At 44.8% G+C, this 24,303-nt stretch overlaps 1 protein-coding gene across 1 annotated transcript; it reads left to right on the top strand.

Moving 5' to 3' along the window:
• Positions 1-4,818: 4,818 nt before the first annotated feature.
• PRPF38A (pre-mRNA processing factor 38A) lies at positions 4,819-21,046 on the top strand. Its single transcript, XM_056122319.1, has 10 exons — positions 4,819-5,013; positions 7,713-7,872; positions 10,903-11,024; positions 13,291-13,376; positions 15,746-15,856; positions 16,859-16,971; positions 17,700-17,726; positions 17,845-17,942; positions 18,383-18,431; positions 19,073-21,046. Exons 1-10 carry the CDS (start codon positions 4,884-4,886, stop codon positions 19,113-19,115), a joined length of 939 nt encoding a protein of 312 aa, XP_055978294.1. The 5' UTR covers positions 4,819-4,883; the 3' UTR covers positions 19,116-21,046.
• The last annotated feature ends 3,257 nt before the right edge of the window (positions 21,047-24,303 follow it).

Below are 24,303 nucleotides of genomic sequence, written 5' to 3'. Positions count from 1 at the left end.
TTACACTCAAAAATATTTTAGACTGAAATAAACAAAAACATTTTCTTTAAGGAAAAAGTCAAATACTATGAAGCTCAAGCACAGACACTTTATTATGATTGTGCATATAATATAATATACCTTTTCCTATCTAGGGAAAGAAGTAAGGTTTAGGAGGGTTAAGAGGGTTAAGATATAAGGATTAAGATGTAAGAATAGAGGGGCTGGAGCGCTAGCACAACGGGGAGGGCATTTGCCTTGCAGGCGGCCAACCCGGGTTCAATTCCCAGCATCCCATATGGTCCCCCAAGCACCGCCAGGAGTAATTCCTGAGTGCAAAACCAGGAGTAACCCCTGTGCATCGCCTGGTGTGACCCGAAAAGCAAAATTAAAAAAAAAAAAGATGTAAGAATAGAAACTAGAAATACTTAGAAGCACTTACTAACTCTAGTACTTATTAAGCCTCAATGTTGCTATTAAGAACAGAGTATAATTTAAATAGCTTAGTACCATTAAAATCAAGCTAATTTTATCTGTAGAAATGTAAAAAAAAAGCAGTAAAGATGACTAGTAAAAACTAATAGATGTGCCCAAGTAAAAGATAAATTTGGACTGTAAAATCCAAAATAAAATAAACTTTTGGTAAAATTTGATGTCTGAATCTCAATAAGTGTTCAAGAATACATAATACTAATTTACCTTTGATATGTGTTTCTTTTAATGGATGATGTAAAGCAGAAGTATTGAAGTAAACTTGTAACTTTTCGCCTTTTCACGATAAAAGACAGCCAATATAATTAATCTATAGAGACACAGAAGAGGCAAGTAAGTTGAAGAACTCTCGAAAGCTGTCAAATACGGGCTGGAGAGACAGAGCAGCAGGCACATCCCTTGCATGCAGCAGTGTTTGTCTTTGCAGGATCGCTCAGGTCTCAGTGACAATGGAATTTACTCAGAGACAATCACTAAGAATAAATGGAAAGTCACAAAGTCACCTTCTCCTTCACATATGTTGGCCTTCTGGGTCCTGTTCATTACTGTCACATTTGTATCAGAGAAATAACCATTATATATTTTCATACTTTGTTTTTCACATTAGAACATTAACTCCCCCACAAAAAACTCCCACAGGTCTTAGGACCTTGTCTTTCTTGTTCACAACTGCACCCCCAAGTCTCTGTCAGAATTTAGCACATTAGTGAGTGAGCAAATAAGTAAACTGGTTTTCGGCATTAGGACGATACCACGTATGATAAAGACATAAAGCAGCCTGACTTACTGTGCAGAGCATGTAAGTGGTAAACTACTGTGAAACTAGTAGTTGTGTGCTAATTGACTGTAAGCATCTCCTATGATCCAGCAATTTCAGCAGAACAAGGAACAGAAGATAACAAATACCTTTAAGAACAGAATTTTCACAGTAGCACTATACAGAAATGAAATTAAGCTAGGGACAACAGCACATATGTGGGTAAAAATCTTACAAAACAATGGCCAAAGAAATAAGACACTAATTGAAAATACACTTCATTGAGTCCACATATATATATAAAGTTCAGAAACAGACAAAAGAAATCTATGGTGTTAGAGGTCTATAAACTTATGATGATTCATGCACTTTTCTTTATGTAAAAATAAAAATAAATAAAGGCCCTCCCGTTGATCGTCGATTTGCTCGAGCGGGCCCAGTAACGTCTCCATTGGAGACTTTGTTGTTACTGTGTCTGGCATATCGAATACTCTGGGTAGCTTGCCGGGCTCTCCGAGAGGGGCGGAGGAATCGAACTTGGGTCGGCCATGTTGGCCGCATGTTGGCCATGTTGTCCATGTTGGCTAGCACAGCGGGTAGGGCATTCGCCTTACACGCGGCCAACATGGCCGACCCGAGTTCGATTCCTCCGCCCCTCTCGGAGAGCCCGGCAAGCTACCCAGAGTATTCGATATGCCAGACACAGTAACAACAAAGTCTCCAATGGAGACGTTACTGGGCCCGCTCGAGCAAATCGACGATCAACGGGAGGGCCTTTACCTTTTTTCTTTATGTATGTTATTTTATTATTTTTTTGCCTTTTGGGTCACACACGGCAATGCTCAGGAGTTAAGTCCTGGCTCTGCACTCAGGAGTTACTCCTGGAGATGCTCGGGGGATCATATGGGATGCCGAAGATCAAATCCAGGTTGACCACAAGCAAGGCAAATGCCCTATCCGCTAAACTATCGCTCTGACCCCTGTATGTTGTTTTTCAATGAAAAGTCCAAGAAATTAATCAAATTCTTTTGCTCTTTTGGTGGGGGAGTAGGAGAGGTTGAGGCTACGGGCCATTCCTGGTGTGGTCAGGAGCTATTCCTGGCTCAATGCTCTGGCTGGACCCCTATCAGTGCCCAGAGGCCCATATGTGGGGCAGGGGATTTCCAACACAGCCAATTACCTCTGGTGGAGCAAAAGTCAGGTCTCTTTGTATTGTTACCCCACTCTTCTTACCCTTAACCTAGCACTTCATCAGCCACCATCAATGGGGAGATCCCCCAACATGGTAGAAAAGGCAGGCAGACCTGATCCAACCTAGCAAGGGATTTTTTTTTTAAATCACAGTCATTTTTATTTATTTGGGTGTGGGTGAGTTGGGAGCCACACTAGCAGTGCTCAGGACTTACTCCCTACTCTACTCAGAAATTACTCCTGGCAGAACTCAGGAATAACTTGGCAAGCTTTGTGTAAGGCAATTGCCTTACCTGCTATACTAACTCTCAGGCCCCCAGGCTTTGGTATCTAAAGATACCCAGGACAGGTTCTTTATGTGGTAGATACTAGAAATCTACAACATACACACCATTATCCTGGGCAGTATGCAGTGAAAACAGATAAAGTAGTAGTAAAAATGACAGCAGACACTCAGGCAACATAGCAAGGAATTCAGCCAAAATTTTTGACATTTTTATCTTTTAGTTCTCAGAATAATTCTGCAAGAATGCTAGTACATACTAAGTGCACAATAGGTAATCAATAAGAAATATTTGCTGAAAGAAAGGTAGACGCTACTGTCACTTCATGATAGTAGCTGATAATAATATTATAGTGATGGCGGGACAACTCAAGTTTGAATAGTTCGAACTACTATAACTACTACTTTCAATAACTACTCTTAACCACTTCACTTTAAGACACCTGTGCAAAAGTGGATATTGATACGTGTGTGAGGGATGTGCTTTCTACAAGAAGTGAGGGTTACTGCCCACTGAGAAGCAAAACGGACCTCAATTTCCTTACAAAATGGGGCTAGAAAAGTCGTTTATTCCAGCAGTGTTTATTAGCCCCTCATTGTTGCCAGTTGCTCAGGATTACTGAGCATTGAGTGTGAAATTATCAAGTGGCAAATTCACTCTCGCATTTCTTTTCAAGGGACTGTCACTTGCAGTGGCTTTTAATCCGATGCCATGAGAAACAATTTACACAAAATTTTTGCCTTTTACTCTGGGCAATTCAAAAACTTTCTAGAGGCCCTTTGTGCTCCCATTTCCATCGGCATGCAAGACAAGGAAGAGGGCACCATTTTTGAGCGCTAAAACGGAAAACGAAGGTATCTACTGCAGTTTCACAAGCAGCAGCCCAAGGTTAAGAATCCTTCACCCCACCATTTGACAGCTGGTAAAAAAAAAGAAAGTCAGGCCTTTTCCCAACTACCAAAATCGTCTCGAGCTCTTCTCTTCCAAGATTAGACTTGGGCTGCAAAAAGGCATCCTCTCTCGTGGAATGGAAGGGGTGGGGAGTCAGGAGCTGAGTGCGGCTCGTTTGGAAAAGATCCGGGCAAGAGCTCAGGCTACCGAGTCACACGCAGCCGCCCGCCAGCTTCCTCCTCTTCTGCACGGTCCCATCTCCGAAATGGGACCAGCACTTCCGACGAGCCACCTTTCCCGCCGAGTCCCGCCCACGGGAGGGAAAGTGCATTCCCAAGGACCGACTGCAGGTCGGCCGAGACCCAGCAGCCGGGCCGCGACATTCGGGTTCCTGCCCACAAGGCTCGGGCCCCGACGGGGCGGGAAACCGTTCACTCGGGCAACCGACGGGAGAAACGGGGCCGCTCCCGGCGGATTTCAAGCGCAGCAGCGGCCCATTACCAGGCTTCATCTCGGATCCATACCGGCCGGATGCATAAACCAGGGGCCGAGGTCAGGGCCGGAGAGGTGAAGCCGTTTAAGACCCTTTTCCTCGGCATGTGGCCGATCCGGGTTCGATCCCGGAGCCCCGCCAGAACAGATCCTTGAGCCGGGAGTAAGCCCTGAGTAAGTTACCTGCTGCGTGTGGGCGCAAATGAAAATCAATCAATCGATCGATCGATCGATCAATGGAAGTGGGGAGTCGGGCAACAGAGCTCTTCTCGGCTCCCGTCTCTCGGGTCCCGTGCAGCCCGCGGGGGACGCCACACTCACCGCGCTTCGGAGCTTCTCGCAGCTAGGAGGACGCCCTCCGCTCCCGCGCCTCCGCCTGAGAGGCCGCCGGGGTGTAGCTTCGCGAGCCTGCCCGAGCCGGACCGTGAACCCAGGCGGCGGCCGCGAGCACCGGCCCGAGCAGCCGAACCGGGAGCGAGGAGGCAGAGGAAATTTCGCGCCAAACGCCGCGGCCCCGCCCCCTGGGCCGTCACCGCGTTTCGTCACCAGCCAGCCTGCCCGGCACGCCCCCTCGGCGTCACGTGCCGACGGCGCGCGCCCGCCCCCGTGCGCCGGGACGCAAAGGCGCAGGTCGCCGGAAGGAAGTGCCGTCCGTCGGCGCGGCATTTCCGGTCCCAAGATGGCCGTCCCGGCTGTGGCGCGAGCGCGCCTCTGCTCGTTTCGAGCCGCGCGGGTTTCTCCGCTCGCCGTGACGTCTTAAAGGGCTCGACGGAAGTTGGCGCGGAAGCTGTTCCAAGATGGCGAACCGCACGGTGAAGGATGCGCACAGCATCCACGGCACCAACCCTCAGTATCTGGTGGAGAAGATCATTCGGACGCGAATCTACGAGTCCAAGTACTGGAAAGAAGAGTGCTTCGGGCTCACGGGTGAGCGGCAGCGCGGGGACCTCCTTGGCCGCTTTGGGGCCCAGTGGCACTGACCGGGAGTGTGGCGGGGCGCTGGGGGGGAAACTCCGTTCGGAAACGTCGGAATCTAGTCAGTCTTTGGGGGCACAGGGGACTTTGCTCTGACTTTGTTTCACGAGGCTTTATGCATTTTCCGCCGTTGGGTCGTTCCGTGTTTATAACTGCTGATTCCGAACCGCGGTGAAATCGGACCGGAAAGCCTTGACGGGAGGTCGACCCGCTCGAAATCAAAGGGAATCGACCTTTGCCCGGCTTCCTCTGAGAAGCCCTCCGTTTAGACGAGTTACGGGGTCTTCCTCGAGTCCTAGTGGAAGGTAAACGTTCCTCACAACCTTTCCAGATAGCCTCCCAGTCTTCGTGCGGATTCTGTTCAGGACCTTAAACTTGTGGTCGGCGGGTTCTAAAAGAAACGCGTTGGGCCGGAGATTGAGATAGGCGCTGGGTGCTGTTGCTTGCACCCTCACCGAGGTTCCTTACCTGCCCCCCCGCCCCCAATTGACGGTACCTTCCTGGGCACTGACCTGCCAGCCTGGTGGCAGAGTATCGCTCGGGCCGGCCTCTGAGGCCGGAGCACCCCTTTCGGTTGCCTCCCCCAAAGAAAAAGAGCTGAGTGGGGTCCGTGGGGCTGATAGCGCTGGATGTTCAGCTGCTGACCACTGCTGCCCTTTGCTGTCCGCCGTGCGTGCCTCTTTCGGTTTTTCGGAATTGCCATTAAATTTTGGAATTATGTAAGATTTTTCATTCCGTCCTTTTCTTTAAATGAGCTACTGTCAAGCACAGTCACGCGCTATGTTTACATGCTTTCCAATTTAGCTGTCCCGCCCAGATAATTTCCCAAGATCCAGACCTCAAGTTCTGAGACTTGTCAGTTTTGTCCCGAAGGAGATTCTTGATCTTTTCGTGATGTTTTCTCCCAAAGCTGTGCCCTCTTCTACACCTCATGCTCAAGATGCACTCCCCGTTCTCTAAACTGGAGAAACTGTGAACCCTTGTTAAACAGTTTAATTGTATTTTGTGTTCCAACTGCACGTAAGTCACCCTTTCAGTTATTTTATCGAGTGGTTTTTTGCTTTGCCAGAGTGTAAACTTACGAAGAGTTGTAATTGTGTCCCTTTGTTTTGTTTTTGTTTGGGGGCCAGACCTGGTGGTGCTCAGTGCTTATTCCAGGCTCTTAGTTTCCTGGAGTGCTCAGGAAATCGTGGGGTGGCAGGGATTTCACCTGGATCATCTGCGTGCAAGACACTTATTCCACCTGTTCTACCATCTCTCTAACCGCCCCTCTTTTTTTGTTGTTGTTGCGATTGTTTTTTGGTTTGGTTTGTTTTGGGGACCACACACAACCATGCTCAGACTCACTCCTGGTTCTGCTCTTAGGGAACACTCCAGGTGGTGCTCAGGGGACCGTCTGAGACTTCGGGGATCAAGCCTGGCTCAGCCACATACAAAGCCAGGGTCCTACCCCTTATACTACCTAGCCCTGTTCCTCTTTTTTAATCCCCCTACCTATATCAGGGACATGATTGTTTTAAGTACTTAGTGGCTGCCCTGCTGTAAATTGTCAATGTTGAATGAAGAATAGAATTTATCCTAAAGAATCTTAAAGTGTAGTTTATAAAATTATCTCCCATTATTTATAATTAGCATTATTTGCTTTGTATAGTAGTAACTACGGTAAGTGTTGTCCTTATATAATAGTCCTTAAATTATTTACCTTTTTTAATTTAAATTTGAATTACAGGATTAAAGAGAGGCAAAGTGATTTCCCAAGGTTAACATAGCTGGTATTTGATTTTTAAATAGCAACACTGGAAGGCCAGAGAGATAGTTCAGAGGTTTAGGCGCTTGTCTTGCACGTGGCTGACTCAGGGTCGAGCCCTGGTACCACAGATGTTCCCCAGAACACCACCGGGAATGATTTCCTGAGCACAGCCAGGTATTTAAGCACTGCTGGGTATGGCCTATGAAATCAGGCCAAACCGAAAACACTGGAAAGTTAATTTCCCCATTCTGTGGATGAGTAGAATACTCAAGGTTACAAAACTATTTTCAGTTTGTTGTTTCGTTTCATTCATTATCTGGTCACTCTTTTCCCCACAGATGATGGTGACAAACATTGACTTGAAGTTAAAATTGCTCAGATTTAAAGCTAAACTTTGCCACTTTCTGGTTGTAGTCTAGTGACATCGCTTAGCCTTTAATTTATTTAGCTAGTTATTTAATTACTTTTTTTGGGCTACACCCAGGGGTTACTCCTGGTCTGCACTTAGAAATCAACTCCTGGAGGTTTTCCAAGGATCATATGGGATGTCAGGGATTGAACCTCGGTCAGCTACATACAAGGCAAGCACCCTACCCACTTGCTCTCTCCAGCCCCACTTAACCTTTCTTAAGCCCCCCCCCCCCCGCTTTTTTACTGCCTGAAAATAGGAACAATGCTAGAAGTTAAACCTCATGACTTATTAGAGAATAAATGACATGCTCAGCAGAGAAATCAAGTTTCACAGTGTAAACTGCCAGTTATTATTAATTTTACTTATAATGTTATCTTAAGTTATTGGTAAGTATTGAGGAACACCAAACCTTGAAATAATCTCTCTCTACTTCACATTAGGAAAATCGTAATCCTAACGAATCTAAGACGCACTGTATTTGTTTTTCAGCTGAACTTGTAGTTGATAAAGCCATGGAGTTAAGGTTTGTCGGTGGTGTCTATGGAGGCAACATAAAGCCAACTCCTTTCCTGTGTTTGACACTGAAGATGCTACAGATCCAGCCCGAGAAGGATATCATTGTAGAATTTATAAAAAATGAAGATTTCAAGTGAGTAATATCTATTAGGGGCTGGAGCGGTAGCACATCGGTAATACGTTTGCCTTGCATGCGGACGACCCTGCTGACCCAGGTTAAATTCCTCCACTCCTCTCGGAAAGCCCGGCAAGAGTATCTCGCCCGCATGGCAAAGCCTGGCAAGCTACCCGTGACGTATTTGAGATGCCAAACACAGTAACAACAAGTCTCACAACGGAGACGTTACTGGGCCCACTCGAGCAACTCAATGAACAATGGGAGAGCAGTGCACCAGTGCAATATCTATTAGTTACTGTGAAAGCTAGTTTGCCTATGAGTATGTTTTGAACTTAAAAGTTTGTTTTGTTTTTTTATTGAATCACCACGAGATAGACCACTACAAAGGTACTCATGATTGGGTTTCAGTCATACAATGTTCCAAAATCTATCTCTCCGCCAGTGTACATTTTCCACCCAAGATCCCCAGTTTTCCTACCACCATCCCCTACCACCCCACTCCCCGTACGTTCCCCTCCCTCTCTCCTTCCCCCTTCCTCCCTCCCCCCTTCTCTCCCTTCCTCTCTCCTCCCCTCCCCCCTCCCTCTCATTCTCCCTCCCTCTCTTTTTGTGCATTATGGTTTGCAATATAATACTAAGGAGTCATTGTTTGTTCACGGCATTTAGTATTTTTATCAGGAAGATACAGCTGGAGTAGCTTTTTTTTAACTGGGTGGTGACTTGGGGGGGGGGGGGATGTGACTGCCAGGCTTCTGAAAGTATAGGGAGGTGGGGTGAGGTAGCCCATCCCAACCTCAAGAAAGCCTGGAGATTTCAGTCACAAAATCTGCATACCAGAATTTTCAGCAGATTAATATCTTGGTGAGGTCCCTCTGGAGACGGTGGAGTCTGGCTGGGGACACGGAGCAAGTGGCTGCCAGGATTTTGTTTTGGCGGAAACTGGGTTAATTCCCCTCCGATGTGCCCTGGGTTGTTCAGTCAGCTCTACACAGATCCAAGATTAACTGTCGTTTTTGATCTCTTTTGAGATTTATTTATGGGTCTCTGAAGCAAGTCCTGTTGAAAAGCTTACATGGTGGCACTTGAGTTGGTTCATCAAATGACTGCCAAGGCTTTTAAGAGTATAGGGAAGTGGGGGGAGGTAGCCCACCCCAATTCCGAGAAAGCCTGGAGATTTGTTATAAAATCCACATACCTGAATTTTCAGGAGGTTAATCTCTTGGTGAGATCAGTCCTAAGACGTTGGGGTCCGGTCAAGGGCAAGGATGAGATGGTTTTGGATTGGGGAGCAAGTGGCTGCCAGGGGCTCTCTTTGGGTGGGCACTGGGCTAACCCTCCCACCCTCTGTTGCTCCCTGGGTTTTTCAGCCTTGTGCAGGTCCGAGATGAACTCTCTGAAGCTTGGTTGATAAATGAGTTTGTATGACTGAACTTGAGATGTTTTGTGGGCCTGGGTCTTGTGCACCTTACTTTTGGTGGTTGAATTTCTTGGAAAATTAGGCCCTGAGTTGGAATCCAGCCCAAGGCATTATGGTGATTTCGGGGTGTCAGGAAGCCCGATGGGTACCATCAGGCTGGCAGTGCAATCTCCTCGCAGATCCAAGCTGACCTGCTGGTGGCGGTGGTGCTGTCCCCCTCCCACCCCCACCCCCCGCCCCCTCGTCCTAGTGACTATGGCAGCAGCCCTTACAGGAGCCAGCGTCAGGGGTGCTACTGTTCGCATTCCAAGCAGACCACAGCCACCAGTCCAGCAGAACCTGACCAGGGGGCACGTTCCCACATCCTCGGTTTCCAGAATTGGTGCTTAGGGAGTTCTCTTCCATAATAAGCAGCAGGCGGTGTGGGCTGGTCTGGGGAAGAAATGTCACCTGGGCCCTATGGTAGGAACATAGGGCCCAGGTGATTTTCTTTTTTGCTTTTTGGGTCACACCACTAATGCTCAGGGGTTTATGCTGGCTCAGGAATTACCCCTGGCAGTGTTTGGGAGACCATATTGGATGCTGGGGATCGAACCCGAGTAATCGCATACAAGGCAAATACCCTACCCGCTGTGCTATCGCTCTGGCCCCTTCAGCGACTTTCAAAGAGGCCAAGAGCTGCATTGCTCCGCCTGCTGGCGGCTACACTGTCACCATCCTCAGCCAGTTTCATTCAATGGCACTTTCCCTGAGACGGTATCTAAGGGGCGCCCATGTTCACTTACACAGAAATTTTATGACCCCACTGGATGTTCAGAGCACTGAGAGCTGGCATCCCTGGGGCTTGCCAGTGCGCTGCCACCGTCTTGACCAGAGCGCCTTAAAACCATTTTTTAAAAATTCTCTTCCCTAATGGGCACTGGTGGAGGGATGGATATTTGATCATTGTATAATTGAAACCCAAGCACAAAAATTTGTAAGTCTACAACTGTACCTCATGGTGTCTCACTAATAAAAAATTTAAAAAAAACTTTAGCAAAAGATTGACTTATATCTTGTGAGAAAAAAAATTCTCTTCCCTACTCTACTTGCCCACTGTTGCTGTCATTATTATGCCCCGCAGTCACACATGGGCTTGGCTATGAGGCTTATACATTTCCGGTTTTGGTGCTCACTGGGAGTTGCACACCAGGTTTTGGTTCTTTGCACACTTGGCTTCAGTGCTCACCTGGTTTCTCCTCCTTTAAAAGTGGGGCCAAGTGAGTAGGATGCTTTCCTTGCACTTGGGCCCTCTCTGGTTCCCTGAGCACCATCAAGTATAGCCCCCAAGCAGAAACAAAGTCAGTGATTTATTTGATTCTTTTATGATCCTATTAGCCATATTGGTTTATAGATCCTCTAAATAGACCTGAAAGGTGGGCAGTTCCCAAGTTCCCACAACTGGGATAGAATGTGAATTTGAACCTAGGTCTCTTTATTTTTCTACTGCCCCATCATGCCTCTGAAACATCAGCTCTTTTGTCTTCCAAAGAGGAGAAACTTACTTTGTCCACTACTCCCATGACAAGCCCGTCCCAAAATCCAGGAGCTTCTTAGAAAAGCCCATTGTTCACTGTGCTCTCTGTCAGGTATGTCCGCATGCTGGGTGCACTTTACATGAGACTGACAGGCACTGCCATTGATTGCTACAAGTACTTAGAGCCTCTCTACAATGACTACAGAAAAATCAAGAGTCAGAACCGTAATGGGGGTGAGTATGGTAACATGTCTATATTTTAATTCCTGAACCAGTTTTTATTTCACTAATATTTCACATTGTCACATAAGAATGCTCTTTAATCTTCGTTGTCACTGTCTTCATCCAGGCCCTCCATCTCCCTACTTTATCACTAGCTTTCTGTCGACCTTGTTTACCCATTTGCTCCCGCTCACAAACCTTTCCAGGAGCATCTAATGTTAATGCTTGCCTTGCAGTGCAATGCTCAGAGGGCTGGAGTCCATGCTTTGCCTATGGAAAGCCCTGTCACCACCACTACTTGGTCCTCTGAGCACCTCTGGGTGTGACTCTCAAGGTCACGGTTATGGTCCTCCCGTTGTTCATCGATTTGCTCGAGCGGGCCCAGTAACGTCTCCATCGTGAGACTTGTTGTTACTGTGTTTGGCATATCAAATATGTCACGGGTAGCTTGCCAGGCTCTGCCGTGTGGGCGAGATACTCTCGGTAGCTTGCCGGGCTCTCTGAGAGGGGCAGAGGTATCGAACTCGGGTCGGCCATGTTGGCTGTGTGCAAGGCAAATGCCCTACCTGCTGTGCTATCGCTCCAGCCCTAAAAGGACCCCAAAAAAAGGACTCTCAAGGACCAAAAAAGTCTACTTCTAGGTTTTCTATAAAAATCTTCCCTAGCCTTCCCGGACAAAATTAGTTTTCCATGTGTTAGATCTTCAGTTCTTTAATATTTCTCTCCTGTAACTCTAAATCCACGGAATATTTAGGTGAATGTACTCAACCTAATGCAGGAACCCTGCTGAAAAGTACTAAGAGACAAGATAGGCAGCTTCATACCTGCACAAAAATTCACTTTTTGTAACGTGAGTTTCCAGTAATGTAATTAAAGTATTCTCAGAAGGGTAGAAAATGATTTACCTTGCCCCTCTGTATCAAGTCACTAAGTAGGCCAGGAATTTGATATTCTACTTTACGCTTTTTTTTTTTACCTTTACCTTTTTTTTTTAATTTTTATTTATTTTTTGCTTTTTGGGTCACACCCAGTGATGCACAGGGGTTACTCCTGGCTCTTGCACTCAGGAATTACTCCTGATGGTGCTCAGGGGACCATATGGGATGCTGGGAATCGAACCCGGGTCGGCCGCATGCAAGGCAAACGCCCTACCCACTGTGCTATCACTCCAACCCCACTTTAAGCTTTCATTAACTGTTCATTGTACAAATAAATATTAAATGTCAACTTGCACGTATGTCAGGTACTTAAAAAGTATACTGAAAATAAAATCATGGAAATGGTTATGACCTTCATGGAATTGCTTACTTACAATTATTTCAAACTAAGATAGGTTTCTTACTCTGTTGACAATTTGGGCCAAATAATTCTGTTGTAGGTGTCAGTGAGGGAAGGGTGAAAATCATCGGTGGTTAAGAACCACCAGACTAAGGTAATGCTTATTATAGAAATTGTGAAAAATTGCTATTCCATTTGCCATAGTAGATTCCCGATTTGTATTCAGTAATGGGTTTCCATGAAAAATAATACTTGAATTATATGATTTATTCAGGAACAAACACATCACCCTATACCGTTTAGTACCATTTCTTTCCTTTTTGTTTCTAGCAGTATTCAAGGCTGACTCCTGGCTCTGCTGAGGGATCACTGCTGGTGGGGGTCAGGGGACCATATGCAGTGCCAGGGATCAAACAACCTTGTACACATACAAGGCAAGCACCTTAAACCCTGTACTGTGCTATCTCTAGCCCCATCAGGATTATTTTCTATTTGCTTGTTTGGTCCTAATTGAAAGAACTTCGGTTTTTTTCCCTAGGCCCCTAGAAGAGGCTGATACATTGATGGTCTCAATAAAGATGAATAAAGGGCTGAAGAGATAACAACACTGGGTAGGGAGCTTGCCTTGCTTGTCGTCAACCGAGGTTCCCATGGTCCCGTGAACCCTGCCAGGAATGATCCGAGTGCAGAGCCAGGATTAAGCTGTGAGCATTGCTGGGTATGGCCCAAACACCAAAAAATTAGTAAATAGAGAAGAATGAGGATAGGTGATGATGAGACTAAGGGAAGAAGGGCTGTGGTTTGAGTGCATGTTTGATGGTATCTTCTGTGTAGTAAAACGTTGTTGTAGCTTGACTAGGGACTGTTGGGGAAAGTGAAGCTGCAGAGCAGGCAGGCTTTCTTTGCCAAGTAATCCATTAGATATTTTATCTCTAGATTCTTATCTTTTATTATTTTACTTTGTTTTTCCCCAAGTTGCTTGATCTTACTTTTCTTTCAGAGTTTGAACTGATGCATGTAGATGAGTTTATTGATGAACTACTGCACAGCGAGAGAGTCTGTGATATCATTCTGCCTCGGCTACAGGTAAAAATCTCTCTTAGTTAGTTACCCTTCTTTCTGCATAGACAGGCAAATAGAAAAATCAGACAGTAAAACAGGTTGAGAGCGAGGGAAATAGTGGTAAAGCATAAGCTTTATTGTGTGAAGCCCTGAGTTTCATCTTTGGGACTGCATGGTCCTTCCCCCTGAGATCCAAGGAATTTGTATGACCTCTCTTTATAACCAAACATTTGGGTCAGGAATGTGACTTAGTGGTAGAATCCCTTTCGTAGTGTATATGAGGTTGAATGTCACCTCTGGCTCTGATGGAGTGTGTGATCCTCAGGGCCATAGCCAACTGGTACCTCTGATTTTAACTTCCTTGTGGGACTGTTTGAGAACTAAGAGGAGTAAGAAGTGACAACACGTCTCTTGGAATGAAAGCAGCACCCATTTTCTCTGCATTCTATATTAGGGCTCAGAATGAGATTCATGTAAACAAAGGCTATTTTTCTGTTAGATGACTTTAGTAAAGTATAAAATAAACTCCATTTAAATATAGTTTGGCAAGTTTTGACAACACCCTTGGAGCTGTCACCACAATCAATAGTGAACACTACCACTAACCCGAATTTTTTTTCTTATATCTCTCTTTCTCAGCTTTAAAATGCTTTACTGGGGCAAGAGAGCTTGAAGGGTCAAGTGCATGTTTGCATGCAGGATGCCTGGGTTCACTCCCCAGCACATGGTTTTCCAGGCATCATAGGAATGATCCCTGAGCACAGAGCCAGTAGTAGTCCCTGAACCCCAAGTATGATCAGAGTAGAAAACAGAATAGATAAAATAGATTTGCTCAAGGCAGCAAACCAACTGGATAGAAGTATTTGATAAATGGTGCTCACTCTTCCTTGTTCATGGACCATACACAGCACAAGATTATTTCAAGCTGAGAGATGGCTCATACTAGCGCGCTCAGGGGTAGAATCTGGTATTCTGGATACAAAAGCTCACACTTTCGCCCTTTAAGTCTTCCTGATCCTGAGGAAATGCCTGCTCTTACAGGCAGCAGACCAGCTCTTCTTCAGTTACAATTCTACTTACAATTCTCTAAAACTAAAATCCTGAAAATAATTGTGATGTAGCTCTCCAGTTCCATATTAGCTGCTTTGCATTGGGCTGAAGCGATAGCACAGCGGGTAGGGCGTTTACTTTGCACGCAGCCAACCCAGGTTCCATTCCTTCGTCCTTCTCAGAGAGCCTGGCAAGCTACTGAGAGTATCCCGCTTGCACAGCAGAGCCTAGCAAGCATATTTGATATGCCAAAAACTGTAAGAACCAGTCTCACAATGGTCTTGTTACTGGTGCCCGCTCGAGCAAATAGATGAACGATGGGAGGACAGTGCTACAGTGAGTTTTCATACCTCAGAATCTACTCACAGGACAAAATTCTCATACTGACTTATTGTGAGAATGATAACAGCTGTTACTATTGTTGTTCTTAACTGCTTTTATTTGTAGAAATACATAATTTTAAAAAAGGAAAGCTTGAAGTGCAATTGGTCTGTAGCGTAGTTTCAAAGTCTACTATTGGTGTCAGTGAGGTGGTCTGTATTGCACCTAGAAGAGCACAAAACAAGCCTCACTGAGAATCAAAATCTGACGTAAATCACCAGGAATGTTCACTGAGAAGCTTTTCTATGTCCTGAAGTGACCCTTAAGTCTATCTTTTGTTCTGATCTTAATTTTCAAATAACCCATAGGTGAACAATCTGGTTTCTGATGTGTCTTGATAGTAGCAAGGAGGAATGATTTGTAGGAAGAACTCTGATTATTGAATATAAATCTGATGAGCATTAGGGATTCTGAATCTGGCCCTAGATCAAATTGTAATGGTCCCGTGACTGGAGAGCACTTTCCCAAGGGGCAGCTTCACTGAGGAGCATCTTTCCTCAGTCTCCCGATCTTCATAGTATTTTTGTAAGGAATAAAGTTGCATACAAGTGTTAAGCGAGCAAAGCAATAGTGCAGCAGGTAAGGCACTTGTCTTGCATACGATCAAGCCAGGTTCGATCCCCAGCATCCCATATGGTCCCCTGAGTACTGCAAGGAGTGGTCCCTGAGTATAAAGCCAGAAGTAACCCTCGAGCATTGCCAGGTGTGGCCCCCAAACAACAACAACGTTGCTGTTACTCTAAGAGAATCCAACATTGTTTTTTATGTCTTTGTCACAAGAAAATGCTCTGACGTCTTATGCAGCAAGTCCATTCGGAAACTTGACCTTATTTGAAAATCATTAATTATCTGGATGTTTGAATCAAATTGCCAGCTCTTGCCTTCATTGTTCATCTACCAGTGTTGGCCATCAAGACTCAGAGAAGTTCGCGAGGTCTCCTAACTCTCAATGTTCTCTACAGAAACGCTACGTGCTAGAGGAAGCTGAGCAATTGGAGCCTCGGGTTAGTGCTCTGGAAGAAGACATGGATGACGTGGAATCCAGTGAAGAAGAGGAAGAGGAGGATGAGAAGGTCAGGCTTCTGGGAGCTTACGGTTTGGAAGAGGATAGAAGTAGTTTTGTTTCCAAACTTCAACTCATAGATCATTCGAACTATAGTTTATGCCATAGTAAAACTATAGAAATGATAAGTAGAAACGCTTATGCTGGGTCAGCTGTCACCAAGCTTACTTTGAAGCAGATCACAACTTCATATATTTGTTTTGTTTCATGGCTCCATTTAGCAACACTCAGGAGCTACTTCTGTCTCTGGGCACTTAGAAATCTCTCCTGGCAGTGCTTGGAGACAGTATAGGGTGCCAGGGATCAAACTTGGGGCTGCAACATGCAAGGCAGATACTCCAGCCCTTCAGTTATCCTGTAATCTTGCCAGTTCTCATCATTTTTGTCTTGTAACACTGTAGCATGTTTAGTCGTGGCTGTTTCTCCATATTTTTAGTTTTCCTGGTTATGTCTCTACAATTCACATGTCCGTTTTCCCCTCTATTTCTTGTAAACTAGTTTTTACTTCTAGAGCTTGTTTTGCCACCTTGGAATAGAGCACACTACATAGTAGGCAGAAGTGTGCATTACCCCTGAGATGAAACAAAAGTCTGGTTGTCCCTAATGTTAAGAGCCATTCAGGGAATTTTCTTTCTTTCACATTTGAAAATCTAACTTTCAAACACTAATCTAGTCCCAGTATAATGGCAGTAACACTTGAATAATAGTGGGATTACTGGAATTAGTTTGTGTCTTGGTTTTGTTTTTGGGCAGTACCCAGTGATGTTTCTAGCTCTGCACTGAAGGATCACTCCTGGCAGGGCAAAGGGCATATGTGCAGTGCTGGGAATTGAGCCTGGGTTGGCCATGTGCCCTTCCACTGCAGTCTCTGGCTCTGAATTTAACAGTTTTGTTTGCCCTGTTGAAATCACTGGTTTAAAGTAATTAGGTGACAGAATTGAAATAAATTAGGAATATAAACAGATGGCTCTGGCATCCTTTGCTTATCACTGCCCTCCTATCTCATTGCCAGTTGGAGAGAGTGCCATCACCTGATCACCGCCGGAGAAGCTACCGAGACTTAGACAAGCCCCGGCGCTCTCCCACTCTGCGCTATAGGAGGAGTAGAAGCAGGTCTCCTAGAAGGTAAGGACCTCGTCAGACCTTTACCCACTGGTGTTCTGGGGTCACTCCTGACATATTTCGTGTCAGAGATTAAACCAGGTTGGCCACATGTGGGGCAAGCCCTTACCTGCTGTATTAGCTCTCTGGTCCCTCCAGGGAGACTTTCAAGTGCTCCAGCCTAGGGCTGGGCTTGTGGCTTAGTGCCACGGCTTGCAGAGGTGAGGCCCTGGCTTTGAGGAAAAAGTGCTGTAGTCTAGAAATACAGACTTCTGGGGGGGAAATGCCAGCCAGCCAGTGAAGAATGTTTTTCCAGTGTGTAAGCGGCTGTAAAATTACCCCAAATCATAGATCTAGACAATAACCAATTCATTACAAGTCTTCCAGCAGTTATTTACACTGGTCTCCAATAGGCAGTTTTTTTAGTGTAAGTCATATTCATTTACCCACTTGGTATTTACTAGGCCAATATAACTTTGACTTAGGATGACTGGGGCAACTCATCTTGTTCCGATATTTGAGCTAGGGTAGGCGTTTTATAGCAGTGGCACCAGTTTTCCAAGATAGTTTTATCTATCAGATGTGAATATCCACTTGGCCAAAGCAAGTTCATTCCAGGATGAGTAGAAATGCTAAAAGTTGCATGGCAAAACATCTGAATAATAGGTAAGGAAGAATTGGGGCAGGATTTGTGGTCCACAATATCCAGTGCTCCTGCTAAAGCTCTTTTTCTCTTTCTCTCTTCCACATAGACGGAGTCGATCTCCCAAGAGGAGGAGGTAGGCCTACAGTGATTCTGATGCGGATTTGCAGAGCCGGGGTGGGGGCTGGGGGGGGGTGGTTTACTGTGAATATATCATCAGGTAGATACAGAAGTCTGATTAATCGTATCCATAGTCCCTCCCCTCGACGAGAAAGGCATCGGAGCAAGAGCCCAAGACGTCACCGAAGCAGATCCCGAGATAGACGCCACAGATCCCGCTCCAAGTCCCCAGGTATAGTATTTGGGCCTTTTGTTATTTGTTATCTTAAAAAGTATATAATAAAAGTTAGCTTAGTGCAGTAAAGGGAGTGTCTGGCCATAATATTGCCTAGAAAAGGAAATGGACTTAGAATTTGAAATTAAGAATTCATATCTTCACACTTATCACTTGAAGGATAAAGACCTTCAGTTTTACATCTGAATTTATAAGAATAAGACCTAATGAAGTAATAGTAAATACCACTAAATACCACTACGTGATGTTTGTGAAATCAACCCTGAATGCAAGTAGGTTTCCACTCCAGAGAGCGCACATAGACATACCTGAAGAGATGCACTAAGTGTCCCTGTTAAAGGCCAAAAAATTAAGCCAATGAAAGACCTTTTTAAAGCAGATGATATGACAGAAGAGTAGTAAAACTATTACTCATCTATTGGTCTTTTCTTCCTCAGGTCATCACCGTAGTCATAGACATAGAAGTCATTCAAAGTCTCCTGAAAGGTATGGATTGACCTATAGTTGGAGGATCTTGCCCCATTCCAAAGTTGAGGTGGGGCTGGAGTGACAGCACAGTGGGTAGGGCATTTGCCTTGCACGCAGCCTGCCCGGGTTCGATTCCCAACATCCCATATGGTCCCCCAAGCACGGCCAAGAGTAATTCCTGAGTGTATGAACCAGGAATAACCCCTGTGCTTCGCTGGGTGTGACCCAAAAAGCAAAAAACAAACAAAAAAACTTGAGGTGTCAGTCACAAATGTTTTGTTTTCATGGGGTTTCTTAAGAACCCCTCATATAGAAGAGCATAGGCCTACTGCCCCAAGAATTACTGAAATTTTTTTCCTTGTAAGATGATAGCTTTGAATGGTGGTAATGGTAAAGGCTTGAACTTTGGTTTCTGGTTTCTGGAGACATGTTAAGTCCCATTTAACAGTTGAGGACTTTGGACAAGTTATTTTGGTAAGCTTTACTTAGAAACTTCTGTACTGCTTATTCTGTGGTATAGCATAGCATACTTGTCTGTGTTCCCCTGAGACAAAACCAGCAAGTAGGTTCATTAGATAATGGTGCCATCCCTATCAGTTTCAGTATACCCAGTTATCAAGAGTTGTTAATTTAATGATTTATGTATATTGCCATTTCAGATCTAAGAAAAGCCATAAGAAGAGTCGAAGAGGGAATGAATAATGGATTCTGTTTGTTTTTAATCCAAATGACTTCCTATGGAATTGAAGGAGTCGGTCTATGTGGAAGAATTAAGAACTACTCCATAGGCAGCAACTTTTTTAACCAAGTTTCTCACTTTTTTTTTCTTCAGGGGAAAGAGGTGGTGAGGTGCTTGTTATTATAATTGGGATTTTTTGTTGTTGTTGTTGTTACTGGTATTGGGGCCATACCCAGCAGCGGTGCTCAGAGCTTATTCCTGTCTCTGTGCTCTGTGATCACTCCTGGAGGGGTTCAATGGACCATATGGTGTACCAGGATCAAAGCTGCTTGCAAAGCAAGTGCCTGCCCACTATATTACTCCTAGCTCTGGTGCTGAGGTTTTTAATTCATTAAATAAGGGTTATCCCTTATTTAAGGAAGGGCTGCTTTTGGCACCAACCTTGAACTTTACTGAGATTTGAGGATAGAATTTCCAACGTGGAGGGTAAGACTGAACAAGGAAGAGATGTGGTCACCACGTGATTCTTTCATTATTAATATGACATACCCATATCCCACTTTTCTATACTTCGAGTTTTTGCTTCTTTCTGAGAAAAATGTATTTGTATTGCTGTTGTTATTAGATTCAGGCATCAAATAAATAGTAGCTCCTACTTTTTTTTTTCAGTAGCGATTAACTGGAAATAAAAGCTGATTAGCTGCAGCGTGGAGAGAAAATATAGGAGGCACTTGACTTTAGCGTATGGCCAACCCAGTTTGATCCCCAGCAGCATATATAGTCCCGAACCACCAGTGATATTTCCTCAGCAGAGCGACGAATAACTTCTAGCACCCAAACAAAGAACATTAAAGAAAAAGATACCCCCTGGATGATCTTGTTCAAGAAGCAGCAAAATTTAATACCCATTATATAGGATTCCCATACTGAGTTTCTTTTTACCTAGAAGTCTTGATTTCCAAGTTGTGGTGTTCATGTTTTTCCTAAAGCAGTGTCATCCAAGTCTAGTCAACAGCAGCAGGGCAACAAAACTGGAAAGGCTTGAGAAAAATAGTAGTATGAATCACGGTCTTGACCTCAACTACCGCACAACAGTAGTGCTAGCTACAGTCATAAATTTTAGTGGGAAGAGACTAGGAGCGGGTGTTAAGAGTTTCAGTGATAATGAAAACGATGTGTTCGATGTAAAAAATGCTGAGTCAAGAGTTTGGGGATAATGCTCGGCGACACAGAGCGCTGGCCTTGTTCGTGAGCCCCTTGGATCCATCTCCAGCACCTAAGGGAATGATAAATTTGCAGCAGTCAGTCAGCCAGATAAGGCTAGGCAATTAGAAATGAGGGCTGGAGTGCAGCATAGACCTGAATTGATAATGTTTAGGTAATTATTGCAGATGGAGAATTCATTAAGATCCTATGCCAGGGAGAATCTTGAGGGTCAGAGAGTGCAGGGGTTAAAGCACTTGCCTTGCATGTAATACAGATTGATCTCTGGCACTGTGTGTGCCCCAGAACACAAGTCATACCTCTGCTCCACTCCTCAGAAAAAGATTTCAGAGGCGAATGAGTATTTTTTTTTCCTCCCTGAAAGTACTATTTGAATCTGGTCTAAGAATACAGAGCAAAATGAACTCTCCAATGGGTACAGATAATCACGGAATAGGAATTTTTGCTAAAAATTTCATTTGTCCAACTTTACTCTTTTAAAAAGAGAAAAGTAATTAAATAATTTCTCAGTAATCCAACTACACCAGCAGTTCATGTCCCAGCAATAACCCTGAAGAACTGCCAATAGGTTTCAGTTTGATAAGTCATACTGATCAGAGGATAAACATTCTATCTCACTTGGCTACTAAAAAACTTTTGCAGAAATATTAAAGCATTTTGGGGGATATCTGTTTCATATTCTTCCATGACTGACTGATAATATGTGACCTAATAAAAGATGTTCCTAAGAGCTTTGGTGACTTGTAATATAAGACTACCACTCAGAAAATGTTTCTACTTACATGTTTACATATGCTTATTTTTCTTTAAAAACATACGATGGGGTAGGAAAAGAATTTAAAGAACTTGGACTAGAGTGCATGCTTTGCATGTGGGAGGTCCAAATTCAGTCCTTGGAACTACATGGTTCCCTGAACATTACAAGAGTGTTTCAAGGACCGACTGCCAAGAATGGTCACTGTAGCACAGTCTGTAGCACCATCCTCCCATTGTTTATCAATTTGTTCGAGCAGGCACCAGTAACGTCTCCACTGTGATGTTATTGTTTTTGGCATATCAAATATGCCATGGGGAGCTTGCCAGGCTCTGCCGTGTGGGCAGGATACTCTGTAGCTTGTCAGGCTCTCTGAGAGGGATGGCGGAATCAAACCCCGGTTGGCCGTGTGCAAGGCAATGGTCAAAAAGGTCAAAAATGGTTAAGGTCACAGAAAGATTGCATTCATCTGGGGAACATAAAGTAACAAAGTAGGAGACTGACACCCAAGAGTGGCCGAGATTAGTACCAGGAATTTTGCTCCATGACTTGGAGGCCAGCCACACGTGCTAGGGGAAAAGGGAGCTCAGATAGAGAAGGGAACACCAAATAAAGGGTGTTGGGAGGATCCTCCCAGGATGGCAGAAAGTAGACATAGACCAAACATGATTGCCACTCAATGCCTCTTTTGCAAACCACAGCACCCAAAAGGAGAGGAAAACAATAGGGAATGCCCTGCCCCGGAGGCAGGGTGAGATGGGGGGATGGGGGTGGGAGGGATACTGGGACCTGTGGTGGTGGAAAATGGGCACTGGTGGAGGGATGGGTATTTGATCACTGTATAACTGAAACCCAAGCACAAAAATTTGTAAGTCTGAAACTGTACCTCATGGTGTTTCAGTAATAAAAAAAAAAAGGAAACAAAAATGGTCAAGGCCAGGAATGGCCAAAAAGACAAATTCTCTGAGGGACAGAGCGCATTTGTCTTGCATGCAGCTGACCCGAGTGAACCCCTGGCATCCCATATGGTCCCCTGAGCACCACCAGAAGAAATTCCTGAGTTCAGAGCTAGGAATGCCTGAGCATCGCTGGGTGTGATCCCAAAGGACAAAAAGAAAAATTCTCTGAAATAATCAGGACACTTAATTTAAAACATTCTGTGAATGCAAGCAGAGAAGTTATGTAGAAAACAGGAAACCCACCTAGAAATTCTGGAACCTCTGTCCCCTTTTCAGGAGAACTACACTCAGCACCCGCTAGAAATCAAACCGTTAAGCAAAGGTGCCTGCAAGAGTTCCTGTTCTCCAACGGAAGGGATTCCTCCACTGATAGGGGAGGTATCTCTTGGTCTGAGAAATACTGGTTAGTCACGTAATTTCAGAAGATAATGAAGGTCAGGTAAACTGCCAGGAAGTTAATATGCAGCCAAAGCTGTCTTTTAAAAAATAAGAGGGCCAGTGGGCACAGAAAATTAAAGATTCTTACACCAGCATTGCACATGTGGTCCCCCGAGGAAAGAGTAGCCTCCGAACACTGGGTATGGCCCCAAAACTAAACAAATAAAAGAACAGACCTTTCAAATATTCAAGTGCTTTGTAAAAGCATATAACCACCTGGGGGGGGGGGGGGGGGGGGGGCTTGGTTGCCTAACAAAGTTCTAGGTTGGTAAAGCAGCTTAAAATGAGTAATAGTGAATATGAGACTTTACAATGTTAAATGAATGTGAGATTCTCTTGGGAAAAAGTCTTTTTTTTTAATTTATTAATTTTTGCCTTTTTGGGGTCACATCCAGCAATGCACAGGAGTTACTCCTGGTTCATACACTCAGTAATCACTCCTGGCAGTGCTCGGGGAACCATATGGGATGCTGGGAATCGAACCTGGGTCGACCGTGTGCAAGGCAAGCGCCCAACCCACTGTGCTATTGCTCCAGCCCCGGGAAAAAGTTTTAAAGTTCAACATTATTTCACTTTTATCTTGTACTCTTGTTAAATTCAAGTGAAAAAGTCCACTTTTAAAAATTTAAATTTGATTATGCATAAAAACAGTAGTTGGAATGAAGTCCATTAATAATTCATTTTTTATACTTGTTTTTTATATACTACGGTTTTTATTTATTTATTCATTTTTTGGCCACACCAGCAGTGTTCCGGCTCTGAGCTCAGGAATCACCCCGGTGGTGCTCAGGGAATCATATGGTATGCTGGTAATTGAAATGCTAGGTTGGCTGTGTACTGTGTGCAAGGGAAACGCCCTACTTGCTCAACTACTGCTCCAACCCTCTATATACAACTTTAAAAAATTTAATAAACATCTATTTTGTAAGGACACAGTTATCTGGAGTTTGAAGCTTTGGTCTTAGCTTGAATTTTAGGGCCACATACAGCAGTGCTCAGGAGAACAATGCAGTGGCCGGATCTGAGTGCAAGGCATGCGCTCAGGCAGTGGTGCTCTCCGGACCTATAACTCAAATGTTTTATAAGCTTACCAAGTGGAACTTCAAACTGGTTAATACTTCTATAGAGCATTCCAGCAATGTGTTAACAGTACCTTAGAACATTTTACTTAATAGTCCCATTTGTAAGAATTGTAGTACTGTCCACTGTAGCACTGTCCTCCCGTTGTTCATCGATTTGCTAGAGTGGGCACCAGTAACGTCTCCATTGCAAAACTTATTACTGTTTTTTGGCCAATCAGATATGCCACGGGGAGCTTGTCAGGCTCTGCCATGTGGGTAAGATACTCTTGCTAGCTTGCCGGGCTCTCCGAGAAGGATGGAGGAATCAAACCTGGGTCGGATGCGTGTAAGGCAAACGTCTTACCTGCTGTGCTATTGCTCCAGTTCCATTTGTAAGAATTAGTGATTAAGGGGCTGGAGTGATAGCACAGCGGGTAGGGCGTTTGCCTTGCATGCGGCCAACCCGGGTTCGATTCCCAGCATGCCATATGGTCCCCTGAGCACCGCCAGGAGTAATTCCTGAGTGCAGAGCCAGGAGGAACCCTGACCCAAAAAGCAAAAAAAAAAAAAAAAGTGATTACAATTAAGTGTGCACATTGGGGCCAAAGAGATAGTACAGTGGGTAGGGCATTTGCCTTGCACACAGCTGACCCAGGATCGTTCCCCAGCACCCCATATGGTTCCCCGAGTCCATCAGGACTGATCCCTGAGCAGAGCTGAATGTGGCCCCCAAACATGCAGAAAAGCACCTTTATCCCATCTATTGTATGCATAT

Source organism: Sorex fumeus, unplaced genomic scaffold (genome assembly GCF_029834395.1).
Source record: "Sorex fumeus unplaced genomic scaffold, SorFum_2.1 ptg000045l, whole genome shotgun sequence".
In the NCBI taxonomy this organism is placed as follows: domain Eukaryota; kingdom Metazoa; phylum Chordata; class Mammalia; order Eulipotyphla; family Soricidae; genus Sorex; species Sorex fumeus.
This window is presented reverse-complemented; position numbering and strand designations above follow the sequence as displayed.